The sequence below is a fragment of the Haliotis cracherodii genome, unplaced genomic scaffold, assembly GCF_022045235.1.
Source record: "Haliotis cracherodii isolate W230 unplaced genomic scaffold, xgHalCrac1.p SCAF_1, whole genome shotgun sequence".
Taxonomy (NCBI): domain Eukaryota; kingdom Metazoa; phylum Mollusca; class Gastropoda; order Lepetellida; family Haliotidae; genus Haliotis; species Haliotis cracherodii.
Window position 1 is genome coordinate 76,229,716 of NW_027266264.1, and position 21,818 is coordinate 76,251,533.

General features: G+C 38.2%; 1 protein-coding gene across 2 annotated transcripts; it reads left to right on the forward strand.

Moving 5' to 3' along the window:
- Positions 1–590: 590 nt before the first annotated feature.
- Positions 591–20,422, forward strand: LOC139475443 (protein PRRC1-A-like). Of its 2 annotated transcripts, none has more exons than XM_071258680.1 (10): positions 591–675; positions 7,609–7,708; positions 8,134–8,246; positions 9,694–9,725; positions 10,071–10,162; positions 12,346–12,488; positions 12,910–12,964; positions 13,909–14,018; positions 14,942–15,099; positions 15,601–20,422. In XM_071258680.1, the coding sequence occupies exons 2-10, from the start codon at positions 7,624–7,626 to the stop codon at positions 15,914–15,916; spliced, it is 1,104 nt and encodes a 367-aa protein (XP_071114781.1). In that variant the 5' UTR covers positions 591–675; positions 7,609–7,623; the 3' UTR covers positions 15,917–20,422. The 2 variants fall into 2 exon arrangements, with proteins under 2 accessions (XP_071114781.1, XP_071114837.1); XM_071258736.1 differs by having other exon boundaries at positions 642–675; positions 7,612–7,708.
- Positions 20,423–21,818: the final 1,396 nt, after the last annotated feature.

Here is a 21,818-nt window from a genome sequence, read left to right on the forward strand (position 1 = left end):
GACTCTGACCCACGCACCCTTGCAATATATGAATATCGTCCTAAACCACTGGCGGATCCTCCCACCCCACCCCTTTTTTCAGAAACACTCAATGTTAACTGTGCCTTTGGCTTTGGCATCATGCATATATGTGTGCACGCACGAACGCACGCAAGCGCTCACACGCACACGCACGAACGCGCTCACGCACACGCACACGCACACACACACACACACACACACACTTCGATCCGCCTCTCTCTTGATGCTGTACATTATTCCTGGTCGGTGAATGTCTGCCTGAGCTCACAGGGCCACGTATAGCCATACTATACTGACTGTACTGATAACACTTGTTTTAGTGTAATCAGTACAGTCAGTATAGTATGGCTATACGTGGCCCTGTGCCTGAGCTGAAGTGAAGCATATTCGGACGACAAGTTCCGTGTGAATATTGATCAATACCTATCAAAGTAGGATATATATCCCTAAATCTAATAAGTTTCTTAAGTTTTCAAGATACTATTGTATATACGTACTTGGCTCCTTTTAAATGCGCTTCATTCGTCTTTGCTCTGCCGGCCGCGTAGAGATGTTATTTTTAGAACGGGAATCACCCCTCAGCGCGAGATTGTGGACGTGGCTTACTGGATGACGTCATAAGTTGCCATTTTGTCAACAGTGAGAGTGTATCAGGTAAAACTCATTTGTTGCCATTTCCTGGTTTGTCATTCTCGTTTTTTATTCATCATTTGTTCACGCACAATTTTTTTGCATAGTCGGAGGTATTGTGTCTACAACGTAGCGTTATCCTAGTCTCTGGCAAGGTGTATTTATTCAAACATCATCTATTTTGCTTCGTCAACTGTCTTGTTTTCGATCATACGACAAGTCAGATTGGTTTATCGTATCTCGTCATGCATGGTCGATTCTCTGGTTTGGGGACAGGGGATGTGCCTAGTCTGCAGAACCTGTTTAGACACCAAGACATCATTGTGACTTTCTTTATTTACTATTTTGAGAAAGTATGCATAGTTAGTAGGTGGGCGATAGTAAATCGAGGGGGTTTGAAAGCTCCAACGTCAGGACGAACGTTTTATGATATTATCATGTGTACAGTCTGGTCTATGAAGCATTACACTAGCAAGCGTCAGTTGTCATGGCAGGTACCACTGAATTTCCTTATTGCCAAATACGGAAAGACTTTTCTCTCGTATCCCCTCGTCCAAAAGTTGTATGGATTGCCACTCAATCCTTTTTATTATATAGATCTAGGCTGGATATGTTTTTGAGGGGGGAATACGGCCTGAAGTCTCACCCCAAATATTTTAATTTGTAGCCAGCATATTGTAAGAGTGTGCTTTATACATGCATAACCTGAATATATTGCAAAACGTGAAGTACACAGTTGTATGGATAAGTAGTTAGATTTGTGTCCATGGGTATGGACAACAAGATGATAAATTCTTTGTAGATTCCGAGTTAGAATTGGAGCCCAGGAACCTATGCTGATCGTTAGAAGTGACTTTATTGATCAGGCGGTCAGGCTCGATGTTTGGGTTGATGATGGGTCAAAGAGGATTGTTGCTGTAAAACCTTTAGAATACAGTACCACAAACTTTTCACACACTTGACAATACCCTATGACGTAATTAGTAGTATTTTGTTGCCAGTCACACCAGCGAAACATGCCCTGTGACATCAGTGGTCATCGAGTGGACATAAGCTCCTCCCAGTGATCTATTATCTCTACACGCAATATCACTGAATGCGCCCAGCAGTGATGAGACTTTTGAATATGAGTTTACTAAACATAGCCTGCAGTGGCAAATTTTATAGCAAGCTCTAGTTTATGAAACCACTTTTATAAATTGGAACTTATATAAGTATATTATTTTTTCGATTCATAATTTTCATTATTATACTCAGGAATGCAGTTTAATACGTATATTATATTGGCGCTGAGCACATCTAAATCTCACCAGTGTTTGGGTAGGTTGCCCCGAACTCTATCCTTAGCCCTTGGATCCCCTTTACGATCAATCACCCCTTTACGATCTTTAGGGCTAGGTTCCTGTTTCGGCTCATTCCACACCACTCGGTATCTTGTAGATTACGGAGTGGGACGAGTGTGCCAAATGGCATCGGGATCACTCGTAAGTGTCTGTAGACTAAAGCCACGAGACACCATGCCTACCTGAAACCTTTGTAAGTGTCCGTCATCTATTCAACACTTTTTGTTCAGTTCCATAATAATGTAGGCATGACTAGGTAAATTTGGACTAAATTTCACAGTGTGGACATAGCTCTGTCAGTTAGCTGTCGGGCTAACAATCCGAAGGTCACGAGTTCGCGTTTTGACGGATTCTCACAAAAAATGGTAGCTTGTCTTTGAGACACGTAACCTACGGCAGAGAGCGTCCTCACGAGAAGTTTTGGCACTGTATTCTAAAGGTGCTCCTATTAATGTCAGTCATTGGGTTGTCTGGTCCAGATTCAATTATCATATGGCCCGGTTTACTCCCATAGAGCGGGGATAATAAGGTCATCACTGGACATTGTGGATATGTTAAATATCTTATATTACCGGTAGATAAATTGCATATAGGTGCAAAGTTTTTGATTATTTGTAGATCAGGATAGACACAATTTTATGGATAAAAACTTCTTTAAACAACTTTACAGTATTAAGAAGTTGTTATCCATAAAATTGTGTCTATCCTGATCTACAAATAATCACCCGTCAACTTCTAAGTAATGCCTATGAAACAATTTATTTGTAGATCTCTGTATGACAACATCAAGGCTTGCAGGGGTTTATCTAGACCTGCTCAGGGGTCGATATTTGATCCCAAGTCTGCAGGAAGTGTCATTAACAATTCCCAATGTGGAGCTAAACATTTCCCAATTCATGTTACAATGAAAATGTAACTAATAACTAATCTTATGACTTTGTATACGTAACCTGTATTTATTTATAGCAAGACCAATAACAAGGGGAACAGGTTTTAATGCTTTGTTCTATGTTATTGCATTACATACAATCTCATAATTTCTCTGAATTTAAGAAATAATGGACTTTAATCATCCCAATTTGAACAAAATAATTATCTTTCCCAATTTGCCTGCCACGGGCACTTCCCTGGGTTTGTGTAAAATATTGTCATACCAACAGCAATAGTTTATGTTTGAATTCAGGATTAATGCAAGGGAACTTTATATCACCTCTGTTATTTTTGTTTTTTATATGAGGATCTTGAATCATATTTACTAAAGGATGAGTGTCAAAGCAATATCTATAAATGAGTTATTATTAATGTTGTTGCTATTTGAAGATGATATGGTTGTATTTAGTGATCCTGCAAATGACAGCACTCTATAAGCTAGCATAGTATTCTGATAAATGGGGTCTTCGAGTAAATATGATAATAGGTTTTATTTAAAAAGACAAATAATACAGTAAAATATATTTGTATTTATATATCTAAAGCTACCGAGCTATTCTCGGCCAATGGCAATTTTGGAATTACACTTCTTAAGTTATCTGAGAAGGCCCTGGAAGCATGTAATGTACTTTTGAAGGAAGTAAAAAGGCACAATTTCATTATAAGAACATCTTCAGAATTTTTCCATACTTGTGTAGCACAACAAAGCACAAAATAGCGAGCTTTGGGTGTGGCTTATTTCAGAATATTTTAGTACTTATAACCTATGAAATTTACATTTTGTTTAATGCATTAATGACATATTATATGACATCTTAATATTTATGAAATTAAATGTGGCAAATCATGTTTTAGAATGTGGCTTAAAGGGTGAAGGAATCAATGTTTTATAATTATATGTTTTTCTGTCACCAACTGTTGGGCCAAGCCAGTCTAATATAGCTAGGGGATTATCTGTGCAATCAGCCATATAGTTTGTTGTTTCAAGCTGTCTGACTGATGGAACATCTGGCTAATGGGAGGAGGAGTAGTACAGAGCAAGCGTAAATGAGTATATTATCTCCACCGTACATATGTTTGAAGTCTGTAAAACATTCGACAAAGACACACGTTACGAGTTATAACATTTTCCATTAGCAATGGCTTTACGTACGTGTACGCTTCACTCAGTCATCGAGGGTTATGATGATATCATTTATGCAAGTTCTTTTAGATTGAAATGGAGAATTGATAAATATAGAATACTTAACAAGCTCCTGTGTAATACCAATTTTATGAAACGAGTGAATAGTTCTGCATGTTCTGGTATCTGACGAGCGAAAGCGAGTTGGATACCACATCTATTCACAAGTTTCATAAAATTGGTTGTACACGGGTGCGAGTTTAGTATTTTTTTTATTACTTGTTATTTATAACATTTTAGAATTATACTGTTGAGTGTGAATAGGCTGACACCAACACGATCCACGGCATAATCTAATTGAGTTTAACAGAATAATACTTCAAATACGTCAAAAGTTGAAACATATTTTAATACCATACAACGGTCCACCTTTAGAATTCAAGTGTTCCACAAAATTATCGTGGCGCTAAGGTTATCGCAACTCACATACTTTAACTTAGACTAACGACTGTCATTGCGCTACCGTACGATCGCCTTGTGGAACAGGGCCTTGCACCTCAAAGTTTACCATCACGTCACAATATCCGATGACGTTATTTGTGGAATTTTGTTGCAAGATCCATTGGCGAAACAATGCCATGTGACGTCAGCCTAGCAACAAGGTTGCTGGGGTCATAGTGTGTGCAGAGATTTATCAGCTCCACACGCAATGTCGTTGAATAAGCCAAGGGATGTTGAGAGCTTTCAATGTTTGTGAAACGTGTTCCGGGAGTACATAAGCACGCGTTTTGGTATTACACAATGTGTAATACAGCTGTATGTTTATTAAACGGGTGATCTCTTCACGGGCAAGTTATATAGAAGAAATATTTCTTTGTAACTTACCTTCAGACAAGTTTGTATCACTTGTTGCCATATTCACAAATATTGATGAAAGTATCAAGTTTATTAGAGAGGCACTCTCCTATGCAGGTGACGAAATGAAGAAAGTAGTTCATATGGATAAGAAAACACAACAATGGTTTGATTGGGAATTTCAGTAACTAAAAAAAGAGAGATGTACATGCCTCAACAAATTCAGAAGAGTTGAAGATTTGCAGTCGTTAAGGGAATATACAAGAATTAAAAATCTTTACAAAACCACATGCAGGGAAAAGAAGCTTATATTTCTTGAAAAGAAAAAACGATAGTTGAAAGATATCATTAAGATGTAGAAAGAATTTTGGACAACCCTCGGAAAGCTAAATCCACATTATGAGTTCAAATATAATATTGAAATTGATAAATGGTATGATTATTTCAAAAATATGTTTAGTGGTAATGGTGTTAGGGATGATACCTACTTTGAATTATCAGATCAGGAAACATGTGACAATGACATAACTGCTATAATGCTTGACTCGCCAATTGCAAGAGAGGAAATTCAAATAGCTATCTACAATTTGAAAAACAGCAACAGTTCCGGCATAGATGGTTTAATTCCAGAGTTTTTTAAATATTCTGTCTTTAGTCTACTCCCATACCTTGAATTACTGTTTAATGTGATTTTAGAAACGTCTTATTTCCCAAAAGAGTGGACTATAGGTGTGATCATTCCACTACATAAATCAGGATTATGTACTAATACAAACAATTATCAAGGAATTACCCTTCTGAGAGTTTTTAGCAAAATATTTGTTTCTATTATCAATAAAAGGCTCACCTTTTGGTCAGATTCATTAGATAAAATTTTGGAAGAACAAGCTGGTTTTAGACAAGGGTACTCAACCATGGATAATATTTTCAAACGTAATATGATTATTCACAAATGCGTGCAGAGAAAAGGTGGAAAATTTATAAAAAAATTTTGTAGAATTCAAAAAGATGTTTGATTCTGTAAACAGAAATGTAAGGTGGTCATTGTTTCTTTCAAATGGTGTAACAAAATGGGTAAATTATTATGCAATATTTATCAAAATGTAAAGTCATGTGTTAAAAATCGGGGAATATATTCTGATGTCATCACATGTAACATTGGTGTACGCCAAGTCTGTATTCTGTTTTTTTCATCAATGAACTGGCTGCACAAATTAAGGATAATTGTACTGATGGTATACAGGTGCATCCAGATGTTGTCAAGATATTTCTGTTGCTTTTTTATATAGTTCTGTTCTCTTGTACGATGAAAGGTTTACAGAATTTGATAGATCAACTGGAGCTGTTCTGTTCTAATTGTAAACTCCAAGTGAACACTGAGAAAACGAAAGTGTTAGTTTTTTTAAAAGGGATTTTTAAATAAACTATCAAGAAGGGAAAAATGGTTTTTCAACTTATAACCATTACAAATTGTCACGTCTTATAAATATCAAGGGGTAAGCTACACAGGCAGATTATCGTGGAATTACCACACCAGTAATGCAGCAATGCAGGCAAAAAAGATACTAATGGGAATCTTCCATAGTTTAAAAACTTTCACTGATCTTTCACATAAAACCTTTTTATAAATATTCGATACAAAAAATACTCCAATTCTTTTATATGGAGCAGAGGCCTGGGGTCATACTGAATACAGAACTATTGAACTGGTCCATCTATATGCTTGTAAACGATTCCTTGGCGTAAATAACTGTACATTGAGTGTTATGGTATATGGTGACTGTGGACGTGTACCACTTTACATATTTCAACATATTAGAATTCTCAAGTATTGGTTCAAGATTCTTAAAATGCCTATTGATAGATTGCCTAGAAAATGTTATAATATGATGTTATTGTATGAAAAACATGGAATCCGCAATTGGGTATATGAAGTCGTTGTTAAATGAATGCAGCTATGGGTATGTTTGGCATAATCAATGTGTACCTAACAATCCAGATTCGTGTTTAGTATCTATACGCCAAAGACTTAAGGATATGTACTTACAAAAATAGTCATCCCATGCTTTAAGTTCAGGAAAATGCAATTACATGTATTACAAGCTTTTTAAGACAACTATTTCCCCAGAATACTATTTATTTGATATCAGTTTTAAAAGGTTTAGAATAAGTTTAGCACAATTTAGATGCAGCTCTAATAGACTTAGGATGGAAGTAGGCAGACAAGAAACGTAGCCAGAGAATTGAGAATATGTGAGCAATGTGGTTTAATATGTGATTGAAGATGAGTTCCATTTTGTGTTAGTTTGTCCAAAATATGACCACCTAAGAAGAAAATATATTGATCTGCCTTTTTATGGACATCCCACTCAACAAAAATTTATATCGATCATGTCAACAACTGATTGTGATAAAGATACTCTAAAAAATCTATCAATGTTCATTTATGATGCTGTGTTAATTAGAATATGACCTGTTAAACGGATCTGTAACCACTCCCGAAAACAGAATTGTACTTTCAGCACGTTCAGTATGGAATAAAACTTATCCTATCCTATCCTATCCTATCCTAATGGGAGGACACTTATAGTTGCAGCATTGATGAGTGTGTTGTTTTAAATAACTGTATACCCACAGTCCATGACAGTGGCTCTAAACTTTAAGCTCGGCTCAGTTTATGACAACTGAACTAATATTCTTTTACAGCAGTAAACAGACAAGATGATGGAAGAATCATCTGACGAGCAGCCAGAGATTATCTCCCATGAGGAAGCACAGCTAGCAGAGAAAGAGGCTGCCCAGACAGGTAACAAGAGATACCTGTATTGAGGCGAATAATAATTGGTTTCTTTAATTTGTGATATTTTTGTGGGTGAATAAACTCTGGCCTTGGACTTTATCCTTTGAAAATCTGGCTGTGTAGTTCTGTTTCCAATTCGAACAAGTCAAAATTGAAAAGTCACCACTAAACTGGTATATTCTGTCATATTTAGAAGCTTTTATTTGGTCAATAATTAAATTGTGACACATTAATGCTTCATTGGTTATAATGCCCTGAATCTGCTATTGTCTCCGGTATGTGTGATTAGGTTTTGAATATTTTTAAAGACAAACATTGTATAATGTTGCCATTCAAGCATTATCTGATTAAGCTGAGCTTTGTGTTTTAGTAACTTTAGATATGTCTGGTAAATAATTTGTTTAACTGCTTTGATTGTTTTGTTGATCCAGCTGCTGCTACCCCCCTGAAAACTGGAGTGGGACCGACCAATGTGGCAGCCCCCTCCCCCCTCCCATCATTCCTTGCCACCTCTTCCCCGACTCCCGCGTCTGGATCTACGCAGGTGGGTGCTTCATGTCACAAAACACCCAGTGGCGATTCCAGGATAGAGTCTGCCACCTTAATGTATGTAAGAAGCCATCAAATGGATCGGGTGATCAGGCTTGGTGACTTAGTTATTAGCGTGTCATCGTGTTGCTCACAGTATTAATCACTGGATTGTCTGGACCAGATTCGGTTATTTACAGGCCACAGTCATATAGCTGGAATAGTGCTGAGTGTGGCGTTAAACAACAAGCAATCAAATATATCTCAAACAAATATTTACAAACAAATTGTATATCTACAAACCAACAAAGATGCAAAACCTTACAAAGGATTTTTTGTGTATTTTTCTTTCAGTTATATTGACCATGTTTACACAGCCACAAGTTGGACTTGTATTCACATGATGAACACTGTGTTAGTACTTATTTATCACCAGTATTGATATGGTATTAATTTTAATGAACTTATTTTCCAAGTTTTGATTGATTTATATCATGTATAGTATCTGCAGAAACTGTGACTAGATGAGGGGAAACGTGATACCTGATAGGTTAGAGTTACAGCACCCTGTACTTTAGTGAGTTTTGTCAGGATCAAGATGCGCCCTGAAACCTGGGTCTGTGTGGTGTATGTGAAGCCAGTACTCTTAGTTATTATTCTTACTGACAATGTTGGAGTGCTACAGGTATTAAGATGTTAAAGTATTTGTTAAAAGAAGACATGAGGGTCCAAATTTACTTACTGTGCATCCGACACCCTTTCACCCGACCCTACCTGGATACCCGCTGCAGGTCTCAAGAGTTGGGTACAAAATGTCGGCTTTGGAATCGTTTTACCGGAGCGCTGGCAAAAAGTATTCAGTTACACATAATTAATGATCTCGTCATGCATACACTGAAGCTGTATCTTTATTGAAGGATATAAAAGTCAGAAGGAATGCGTGAATAGTCATAAAGAAATGTGAATATTATTGACGTGTAGTGCTACCATGGAGAACTGATCACTGGGGCTGGGGCTGGTTGTCTTGGCCTAACTCATTTAAAAACATAGGAGTCACGACTGATCACTAGGGCTGCAACGAATACACTATGAGGCGAATATTATTCGTATCACGAAGATAGGGTAATGAATACGAATATTAATTCACGATTACAATAACAAGTCAGCAATTTATGTATTATTTGTTATATTCAGTGAAACATTAACAACATAAATTGTCTTTGAAGAAATCTAAGCATATAATATGTTCTTATGGATATTTTTAGGTACAGGGTATGTAAATGCACATACTTGTATATTCATAAATATTCGATTCTACTGGCAACGAATAATGAATTCAATTCATGAATGGATATTGTTTGATTCACCGAATACACGAGTGAATCGTAACAGCCCTACTGATCACAGAAGTGGAGAAAAAGCCTCCATGTAGCTGAAGAATCATTTATGTTATATTTTCACAGGTTAAAGCAAGTCCATCCCCAGTGCCACAGAAGTAAGTAGTTTTGAAACACAAATATGCATTCTATATCTAGCAGGAACAGCATATAAAGCTATCATTTTCTTCTCCTTTTTTTGTCCTTCGTTTGAGACTTCTCATGTGTAAGGTTAGTGTTCATACATTAGGCTATGCATACATGCTTAAAATTCATTTCACAATATCTGTCATACTGATAATTTTTGTGGGTTAGGATTTCTTTTGTTGAGAAATAAATTTACTGAGTGATCGTAATAAAGTCTTCAAGATATTTTTAAATCCTTGTTGAAAATTTCTCTCATTTATTATTGAAACATGGATGTAATATGCAGCAACAACCAATACCGGATGTGTTCATTTCAGACAGGTGTCATCCATTACCACTCCCAGTGTCAAGGGACCAATAATCTCAGCAGCAGTTGCCTCCCCTGCTCCAGGAGGAACCACTGCCCCAGGTAAGTGCACCAGTGAACAGTGAGTGCACTGTGACTATGTATGAGTGAGTTTTTGTGCCGTTTACAAGTATTCTGCTGCTCTGTCAGGCTGACAACACTGAGAACTGGGGCGCATTGCAAGCCAAAATCATGTAGAATAAGCAAATAATCGCTCATCAGGCTCTTCTCCAACAGACTGAAGCACTTGCGCATGCTTCCAAAAAGAGGGTAATAGAAGAGGCTAGATGACAAGCTGATGAATATATGACTATTGTTGAGTATTTTGAAGATGCGGAGCAGACTGGGGATGCAGGAATGTCAGCTGCCTTTGTCCATTTCCCTGTTGATCCAGTCAAAACTCAAATTTCCATTATCCGCCATCTTGGTTTGAGAACAGTTGGTGCGATTGCAAGCGTCCAAAAGTCAGCACCCCCGTTGTAAGGCGAATAACTGTACAGTGCTTGCAAGTGATTGGCTTTTTGAAATGCACCCCTGGCTTCTGACAGGACATTTTTACCTGGGTTTCCTAAGTGACAAGGAATGGCAGTGCTTCTTGAGTGTTACATGAAGCAATACAATACGTTGAATAATACTGTCTTATTTTTACTTTATTCACAGTACAGTAGTACTCAGACTCCATTCATATTAACTATTGTTGAAGATTAAGTGTCATTGTCAAGGAAGACTTCCTAAAAAAGGGAGATAGTTCTATGGATATACAACTTCTTTATTACAATGTGTGCGATGTTTCGGTGCAGATACTAACCTTTATGAAGCAAGTGATGTGTTTTTATATACACTGCAATGTCACACTCTCTGTAATAAAGAAGTATATCCCAGAGCACCAGATAACTTTTTAAGCAATTGAGTTTTTACTCAAAGGTTTCTATTTCAATTGTTACATTTTTCATTGGGTAACCAATACTTTTCCACTCATCTATTCATTACCCTATTGGGTTTTGCCCAAAATGAGTAAGCATTTTGAGATTTGAAAAAAATGAAATAATATTTTAAATGTATGTAAGTTCTAAATATAGGCTTGGCTTGGAAAGTAAATTAGCTCATATCTGTGTTTCGGAAATTAACCACGTTGTATGCATGCTGAAAAAGCTTCATTGGCTTTTTACGCAAGTTGTTTTTAAACAATTGAGTTTTCCATTTAATGCATACATTTTTGTATGCAAGGTAATTGAAAGTTATTGGGTTTTGAATAGTTTGGGGGCATATTTTACACAAATACACAACTTATCTGTAGCTCTGTATCCATAGAACTGTCCCCCTTGTTTACAATGCCATCTTCTAAGTGCCACTTAAAGGAGAAGACTTCTTAGCATACTGATTGGCACTTCAGGATGTATTTTTATTTTCCGTAAAAAGAGTGTTAAATGCTTACTTTTCTGTATCCCCATTCAAAGAAACATGCTATGAAATGCTGTCTTTTAATTTGTATTCTATGGAAAATATCTTGAGAAAAATTAATGTGGCATAATCACATTATATGATAATGATAGTTTACAAGTATGTCGATAAACTACATGAAATATCATTGTATTCAAAATGGTTTGTCCACATATGGGTAAGTATTACTTTATGAGAAAACATAAGCAATCGTATATAATATAAGTGTGCAAATTCTTTAGCAAATGGATAATACACGTGCCTAATTAGATATTTCTCTGATTTCTAATGTGTAGCACTCTCCATTGATGTTATCATATTGTGTAATAAAGCCACACTACCAGTTAACAATGCGGTGGATTCAGTTAATGGAACATAGTGACGCTACTCCTATTCACTTTTGGGCATATGATAATATGGGAATTATTTCATTTTTTGTTTGATAAATAATTCCACTTGTCTGACGATATAAATTTTGGTCATATCTCTATAATTCTTGAATGCACTGTTTCATACCGGTGATAATTTATCTTAAGATATGAAGGGTCAGTGGGGTAGCCTATTGGTTAAGTGCTCGCTCATCACGCCAAAGGCCTAGGTTCAATTCCAGACATAGGTACCATGTGTGAGCCCTACTTCCAGTGTCCCCCCCCCCCCTCCCCTCCCAACACCACCAGTGTTATAATGCTCAAATATTGCTTTAAGTGACGTAAAACTGTCTCATTGGCTTAAAATGTGGACTGCAAACACACACCAGCTAACGTCCTCAATACCACTATGTGATCAAGGTGTATGATTTGTTCCAGGACATATGGAGACCCCGTATGAGGCTAGTTCATCTATCCCAGTGAGTGATGACTCTCCTGGACCCATGCCTCAGTCTGGGGGAGGCTTGTTCAGCTGGATCTCAGGCAACAGTCTCGTGTCAAAGGTCATGGAAAAGACTAAGGTGATTGTTAGTTTCAAGGGTCCACTTCTTACCAAAGCCTCTGTCTTTATTTTTTATTTATTATTGACCAACAATATTTTTACAGGTATGTATTCATTTTTCATCCTGGTCGCCTCCAACCTTAAAAATTAACATGTTAGAGTTCAGCGTTAGAAATTGGCACTTTTCCTGTAGTCCTTGCAATACTGCCCAATAGTTAATGTATCATAAGGACTAGTAGAAATTTGCCATTTACAAGGGTTTTGCTAGATGTTATCATTATAAGGACTAGTGGACTAAAAACGTTAGTTTCTACAATTGGAGTTGTGTCCCTTTGAAAAGAAAATGTCTGCATGACATTGTGTCCTGCCTTTACATGAAAAATGTTGAGAAGCTGGCTTGTCACTTAGTGAAGTCTGAATAATGTTTTTATTTGTTTCAGAACTCTATGGAATCTGTGATCACCACTCTAGATCCTGGCATGAAGGAAATTATACGTAGGTCCCAGCAATCGGAGGTTATATGTCCCTCACCAAACAGATTTACTGAAAACAATGCGTTTAAGGTTTAATGTAGATTTGTAGTGGAGGGTCACATGCACATTATTCATACATAGATCCCAGCTTTCATGGACACAATGAAAATGCAGACACTTCTCAATGATCATGGTGAACAGAACAATTTGAAAATATTTATATTGTAGCTATGACCTGATAGCCTGTTAAAATGATGTTGATAATACCAGTTATGACCATCTTGTTTTTTGTGGCTTATTTGTAGTTATGATTTGTTAGGTGGCCCACTCATCTAAGGTGCCGCAATTCCCTGTGCAGAGTTGCGCCCCTTGGGCACACCATTAATCTGTGATCATGGGTATGAATCCTGTTTCACCCCGATCATGTTTCTAGATATGTCAGCACCATAAGTGTGCTCATGAGTTTCACCAATGTGGTAAACGGTAAAGACCTGCATCTCTTCGGGCTTTCCGTGATATAACTGGGATACTGTTCAAAGTGGCATTAAATGTAACTCACTCACTGTAAATCAGTATTCATTTGGTGTCAGCTGATTGAATGTGTGAATAGGGATCACACTGAATACAAGGATTCTCAGGGGTGTGCATGCATCTCCTCTTTATGCATTCATCATTAATATAGGAAAAGCATGGTGTATGAATAGTGGAAATGTTTAATGAACACTTGCACTGTGATAAAGCTTGGTGCCTAACAGGATCGGGTAGTCAGGCTCGCTGTCTTGGTTGATGCACGTCATCGTATCCCAATTGCATGGATAGATGCTCATAATATCAATCTCTGGATTGTCTGGTCCAGACTTGATTATTTACAGACCGCTGTCATAGAGCTGGAATATTGCTGAGTGTGGCATTAAACAACAAACAAACAAACTGAAATAAAGTTGTAACTTTGTTTCTGTTCTGCAGGGTCTGGTGGCGACATCAACATTGTGGTCACATCCACAAAGGAGTCAAAGCTTGGGGCAGTTAGAGAAGCATTTCAACAAGTGTTTGGTCGAGCAACAATTACAGGCATGGTGAGATATTTTGCAGGGTCTGAATTAATAGTTCAGTTGTTCAGTAATAGTTTCAATGACCAGAAGTCAATAGCATTGACATCATTAATGCAGTTGTTACAAAGGTCAGTGAAACCAATTTGTTATGGATACGAAACTGAAACCGTAGTTTTGTCTTTTCTGTGTTATATTTGTATCAGCCTACCCATGGTGATCCCCAGTACACCCTTCGTATAAATAAGTTGACCACACTGATGATAGGGTGGTAACAATGTATCACATGGCTGCTTGTGTGTCTTGCCTCCCAAAAACATACATTGTTGTTTGCATCTTCCTGAGGCAAGCGAGTTAATTGACTTTCAAAGTCCAGTTTCCACCCTTGGCAAACAAGGCTGGAATAACTAGGCTCGATCATAGTGCGACCAGTGGCTATAACCAGTTATGTCCCTTCTAAGCCTCTCCTATAGACCAATCAGATTCCACCTCTCGTATCACTTGCGTTTGCTTATCACAAAATGGTGGCACCCAGTCAGGACGATCTGATCGATAATCAAGATCTATATTGTAATAAAATGGGTCTTACTTCTCCAAATCAAATCACATGAGCACCGTGATTAAAAACATGAAAAGATTTGGAAAATATCTGTTGACAACGAGTTCGCGGTGCACAGGCTTTGCATATGCTGCAATCGATCGAAATCTGCACAACTGTTTACGAACCCGATTTCGATTTCGGTGAGCGATTTTGATTGGACTATGCATAGACTCATTAGTCCAGCCAAAATGTAACTCCATAATACCAGCCTAGTTCGGCAAGGGTGGAAAGAGGACTTTCATAATCAGTTAATTCTCTTGCCTCGGGAAGAATGTGTTGTTTGTTATCTTTGTTGCTACTGGATTTGATTATTTTCAGAGTGCTTTGATACACTGTGTTGTTTGTATAGGAGAGCCAGGCTACAACAGCTGCCCAGCCTGTGGGATGTACAGCCGGGCTGAAGGGAGCAGAGGAGCGCATCCAGAATCTCCGCCAGAAGAGTTCCCTGTCCGGTGACCAGCCCATCGTCTCTGTGGAGGGATTCATCATGGAACTTCTCCCTGACAGGTACTAGCACTCTTTGTTACACAATCCGTTTAAATACGATCTTGTCGACTTTTTCTACATGGAGTATACTAGCTTTTGTATCTAAGTGTACATTTCAACTGTGTATTTATTATATACAATTAAGAAATATATCCAGGCATCATTTGATTTGCATTGGATGATGGTTAGGCACCAATATGTTGTGGTTGGGGACGGGTAATTTATTCAAGGGTAATGTTGGTACGGGGGTCATAAAAAAAATATGACAGTCTCTAGGGGAGGGTCATAAAAAATAATACACTTATATGAGGGAGGTCATGAATAAAATGTGCAAGGACATGGGCAGGGTCATCCAAAAATATTTATTTTCAGTACATTAGTGTGTCAAAAATCTGACAAATGACTGGTCCCTTAGGTTACATGGGTAGAAGCCTGAGTGAATGTTATATCATTTAGTCAACATTTGAGCATTGTTATCATGATTATAAGGAGGCTATTGTTATTTTCTGTTTTCTCCCACAGGTGGTACGAGATGAGTTGCTTGGTTCTCCAAGACCCCAGCCACAGAATTGACCTGCAGACCTTCTCCCAGCCAACTCCCATCCCAACTGAATTCGTCCTCTCTGCCCAAGATCAGACCCCGTCCACCTACCCCCTCCGCTGGTCAGGACTTGCTGTCACCATCGGCCAGGTGATCGAGACGGCCCAGCCACACATCGGTCATACAGACTGGCAGAGTGTTCTGGTGGGGGTGAGCCGGAGAGAAGCCCTGCTGCTGGCGGCCCGGGGGCTGGCCTACATGTACCAGCAGCGGTTGCCCACCTCCTTCATCTCATGACCTGCCCATCACTGGCGGAGGTCTACGACACACTGAATCTATCGTGCATTTTCCTGAGCGTGAATCTGTTGAGGGGGGTGATAATTCCTTATGGACATCGCTGATCTTACTTTGTAATGCTGTTGTGTGAAGGGCGTGAACAACATGATTTTTGAATCAGTGGACATGACACTTTATATTTTATATAAAATGTAACACTTTAACATGGCTACTTGCACACAGCCATTTCCATAATTCTAGGGCTCCCCAGTAACCAATGTCTTTCTTTTTTTTGGATGACTAGGATTTGATGATATGTAACCATGGTAGGGGCCATGCTGAGTGGTTTGCCAGCCCACAACAAGGGTGGCTGGTGTAGAATTCTTAAATAACAATAGATCCTCTAGTACGCTTGTATAGACAAATGTAAATACGCTTGATCATTGATTGTGATGTTGGATGTGTTGATTACATTACAAATGCCAAATGTAACATGCATAGTTTGTCTTTGAGACATGAAGTAAAACATTTATTCACAAATGTGATAGAAATTGACTGTGAAACATTGCAACAGTGAAGAAGCTAATTTGATTGGTTTACTCTTCAGTATTTCCATGGTTCTGCACTCATTTACTGGTAGTATATTCTTAGTGTTAGGGATGTATCATTAATGGGACTACCACAATACAATGCTCATATTACAAAGTGGTATAAATACAAGGCGGTACATGTTTATAAAATGGGATGCTTACATGGTATGCAAATGCATTGAAACATTATTCAACAGGTATCAGGACATTGTCAGGTCATATGACACTAGTTTCCTGAATTGATTTGAGTGTGTTGCAGTCTGCAAGTTCAACCTCCAGCCATCCTGTCCAAAGGCCAATCTAGTAAAATTCTGTTTGGTTTAGTCAGTTCAGCTAATAATAGTCCCTATGATAACACTGAAATCGACTGAAATTGATGCTTAGGACAAGTTTGGGCAGATAGACTGAAAACCTTTTGGGCACAGACTGTGTGTCATCATTCCTGTAATGATGTTAATTTTCATGTTTTGTATCGTGTATCTCAATTTTGAGATTTGTATGTTTTTGTTCCAGCCCGCTCGGTGTAGGTTGAACGTGTTGTCTTGCTCGGCATAATTACGCCGCCTTTAATGCAACACAAATAATTGTGCAGAGTTGCGTCCCTTAGCAGCAGTGATTCACTGGCCCTGGGTTCCAGACCCAGGTTTGCCCTGGTCATAATTCCCTGTCTGTGAACACCTTTCCCTTGCTTGTGGGTTTACCAAAGTGGTACATGCCTCTTACTTGTGTAAATTTGTTTTTTTCCTCTTACAACAAGCAGCCACACAGTGATATAACTGAAATCACTCACTCATTAGCATAAATTGGAGAGCACCTTCACATCTGAAGGTGTGCCTTAAGCTGTCAACTTCATGCTATCTTTTCTTGCATAATATCTATATTGTATTGATTATTAGCATTAACTAGTGGTTACAGTCTTTGTTACTATGTTCGTTAAATACTGCAAGTCTTTTTGTCCATTGACAGCCTGGGTGGAGACTAGCACAGTGTATACTTGATTCCAAGTCGTGCTCCACATCCCAAGGGTTTGAATTCAGACCTATGGATAGCTTTTATTCAATACGTAAAGTAAGTGTGATTATTCTCACACCAAGAAACAAAACAGCTCCCATGCAAATGTACTTAACAGGGAGTTATTGTGTGCGACCTCTGGCTGTGCCTGTAAACACAGCAGACACTTTTTATGTATTTTTATATATCTCTTTCAGTCCTTTTCTTTGACGGATTGTTCACTCTGAACTGAAGGTTCCCAACTATTTTCCAGTCATTTATTGCTGTATGGCTGAGCCTTTTGCTTCCTTTTAGTTTGGAGGTAGGTGGCGTAGCCGAGTGGTTAAAGCTTTCACTTGCCACATCAAAGGCCCGGGTTTGATTCCCGATATAGGTACAATGTGTTAAGCCCTTGTCTGGTGTCCCTAGCTGTGATATTGCTAAAATAGTGTTAAAAGCTCCAGTAACTCCATTCTCACTCAGGGGTACTGGTGGCCCAGTCGTCTAATTCGCTGTGAAGAGTTGCGTCCCCTGGACATGCCAGAAACCTATGATTGTGGGTTCGAATCCCGGTTCACCCTGATTATGTTTCTATTTTTGTCAGCACCATACCAGTGGGTTTCACCAAAGTGGTAAACGTCTGAGACCTGCATCATTTCGGGCTTTCTTCCCACAATAAGCTGACACGCCGTGATATAACTGGAATACTGTTAAAAGCGGCATTAAACCCAACTCACTCACTCACACCACGGTCGTGTCTTGGGGTTACCCGATCCAATATGAACAGTCTGTAGAAAATGTTGCAGATAATAGCTGGTCTTCTACTTAAATAAGATGTAAAACATGTTTCTGATACTTGTCGACCCCTGCTGTCCGTGGGTACGTTCCATGGGAGAATAGGTTCCAAGCACACAATGTTAGTCTACGTGACAGCCACGTGGTTACCTTGCAAGTCCTGGCTGATTGCTGTCATACCCTGATGGCGTGGATGGTTTATGGAGGTATGAACAATTATGATGATGAATCTTTCGGGGGGATATTTTTTATGAAATTGTGTGCTCTGTCTTGACAATGAAAAAATATCCCAAATAATATTCATGATCCCTAATTTGTTTTGTTTTGTATGTTAATGTTAAAAACCAGTGTGCAGTGTGTAAATCCACGCAAAGTGTGGACAACGGTTTTTACCTACATAAATGCAACAAGTTATTATAAGAGTAACGTTATTTTTCAGGGCTTTTTCATTTGCAGAAGCCCGAGGTCTTCATTAACTGCCCGACGAAGGAGGGCAGTTGAAAAGACCGAGGGCTTCTGCAAATGATAATGTCCTGAAAAATAGTGTTACCGTTATTATAGCTAAAATGGATGGAATTTGTTATCAAATAAAAAGAAACAACAATATGGGTTTTGAAACATTTACTGCAATCAACACGAATGTTACTGACCCCCTTTTACAAATATGGAAACGTCATAGAACAAACCAGATGACGTCACTATTGAACGTCACCTATCCCTAACCTACGACGTCACCTAACAACGGGTGTGATAATGGCCCGTCGTCAAGTAATATGAGGGCATTATCAAGTTACAGTGGCCCGCTCATTTCTGATAACATGCGGGCGTTTTAATGATAATTCTATCCATTTCAGCTATAATTCTTATCAATAAATTAAAATGTATTTTTGTCAATTTATTTATCATGTTTATACGAGTGTCATCCTACCCACAGTTGCAGCACACATTATCATCCTTGCCATGATGGCAGCACAGGCTTTATTCTGCTCATACTGTCTTGCCTGGTTTATAACTTTACAGACCACCCTTGTATGACAGGGATACTGAACGAGGATGCTATATTGCTCTGTCTTGGCTGTGACAATCGTTGTAATAGGTCCTGGCTCATTGACGCATGAAGCTATGGGTTATAGTCAGTAGCATGGGTAATGGTGTATATATAGTGCATTAGAATCGTTGGGACAATAAGTTCTTTGTATATAGTATGTAGATATATATGTATTATCTTTGTATGTAGTATTCAAATGTGGGCAGAGTGATATTGAATATGTTGGTGCTTTCATGTGTGTTTCCTTCAAACAAAATAACACATGTCTTGATTTTATATCTTATAGTTTTTTGGTTTTACAGATACTATCTGTATTTGACAATGGCTTGTTTCTCCTTTTAAGAATTGGAATAAAATTAATTCACAAAAGCGTTTTACTTTCATGACATTAGTGTTTATGAATGAAATGTAAGTGCACACAGTTGTATTTCAAGATGTTTCATGAAACTATATACTTGTGTAAATACTTCAAAGTGAAAAGTGGAGATATGCGACTTCCTTATGTCATCATTATAAACTCAATAAAAATATGGTAAAACATGAGTTACTATTCTTCTGTGTTACGTCTCTTTCTCTTGGTATAAGACTTACTTGCAATTCGTGGAATTTGGAAATATGTACTTTGAAAAACGTACAGACGGCGTGCATCGTTACCTCTTCTTTTCGTCTATTATTAATTTATTATATTTATAACTGACTTTGTTTCTTCTTTTCTCTTTCTTTCTTTTTTATCTATTTTTACCGTATTTTCTTGAGTATAGTGCGCACCCATGTATAATGCGCACCCCCCTCTAGCAGGTTCAATATTTTGGGGAAAAAGAAATTTGAATATTATTCGCAGAAAAAGATTAAACCGTACCTCTTCAGCGAAGTCCGGCAAACGAACGGGTGATGAGAAACTTCGTCAGTACAAATTCGAAATTTGAGATAAAAAATCACCAGACATGTTGATTTACCGTTTAAATTGTATTATTTGTTCAGCTAGGCATTGTTTTATATCCAGGGATCAAGATTACCTTGTGTGTTTTCTCGTAAACTAAGCCGGACACAGCAATCAGCTGTACACACGTTTTCCTGGAATCTTGGAAAAAAAGTGCGCACTATACTCAAGAAAATATGGTATTCACAAGCTCTTGTTACAGTGTGGATATCCGTGCTCAGTCTAAACATGAACCTCAATTATCTAATTATTTTATACAAAATAAATTCAAACAATGGTCTTGTGATGTTTTATGAAATATATAGGACATACACGTTGCATCAATACACCACTCACCCAAAGGATGTATAAAAGTTGTACCAGGTCAAGTACATGAAAATTACATGGTTCACAAAAAGACAATGATACAGCAACCATTGTGAATAAAACTTACTCTGAGCAACCCATGCTTGCCGTAAAAGGCGACTATGCTTGTTGTAAGAGGTGACTAACGGGATCGGGTGGACAGGCTCACTTACTTGGTTGATGCATGTCATCGATCCCAATTGCGTGGAACCCATGAAGATCCGGGGTAGAATAGGTCTTCAGCAACCCATGCTTGCCGTAATAGGCGACTATGCTTGTTGTAAGAGGTGACTAACGGGATCGGGTGGACAGGCTCACTTACTTGGTTGATGCATGTCATCGATCCCAATTGCGTGGAACCCATGAAGATCCGGGGTAGAATAGGTCTTCAGCAACCCATGCTTGCCGTAATAGGCGACTATAGTGTGGTAAGAGGCGACTAACGGGATCGGGTGGTCAGGCTCACTGACTTCGTTGATGCATGTCATCAATCCCAATGGTGTGGATTGATGCTCATGATGTCAATCACTGGATTGTGTGGTCTCGATTATTTACAGCCCGCTGTCATATAGCTGGAATATTGCTGAGTGAGGCGTTAAACCACAAACTCACTCACTCACCGAGTTCTTCGATTAAAATGAATTCATTTCTCGTTTGAAATGGTTTAAGTTAAGAGAAATATCCTTCACCTTGCACTTATAATTGAAATATTTGGCAAATAATATAACAAGTAAAAGACTTTGTCAGTGTTAATGATATTTTTACAACCATATAATATAAACTCTGGGTCATGTATATTAAGCTCATATATGAGAACATTTATCTTTCAACCAATCCTTGAGGGATATCCAAAATATGTTTACTTTTTCACATTCACAGGACAAGTGTACAATCGTGTGGACCAGTGAAACTAGTGATTGACAATGAGCAACATCCCAGATGGTGGACATGCCAAGCTTGTCAAGTTTGTGCATATAGCAAATAATATTATTAAATCAAACTGCTATCATCCGATATCATCTCAGGGAAATCAGTCACTGAGTCACCGACAGACACACACACACAAATACAGACACAGACATAGACACACACACTGGCTGACCTGCCTTTCATGTTATTTACAACTATACACTGACACTCTGATATGTGACGTGTTGTTTACAGGGAAGATCCTGAGTGGTTTATTCTTCCAGCAGTGTTTTATTCTATGATAAA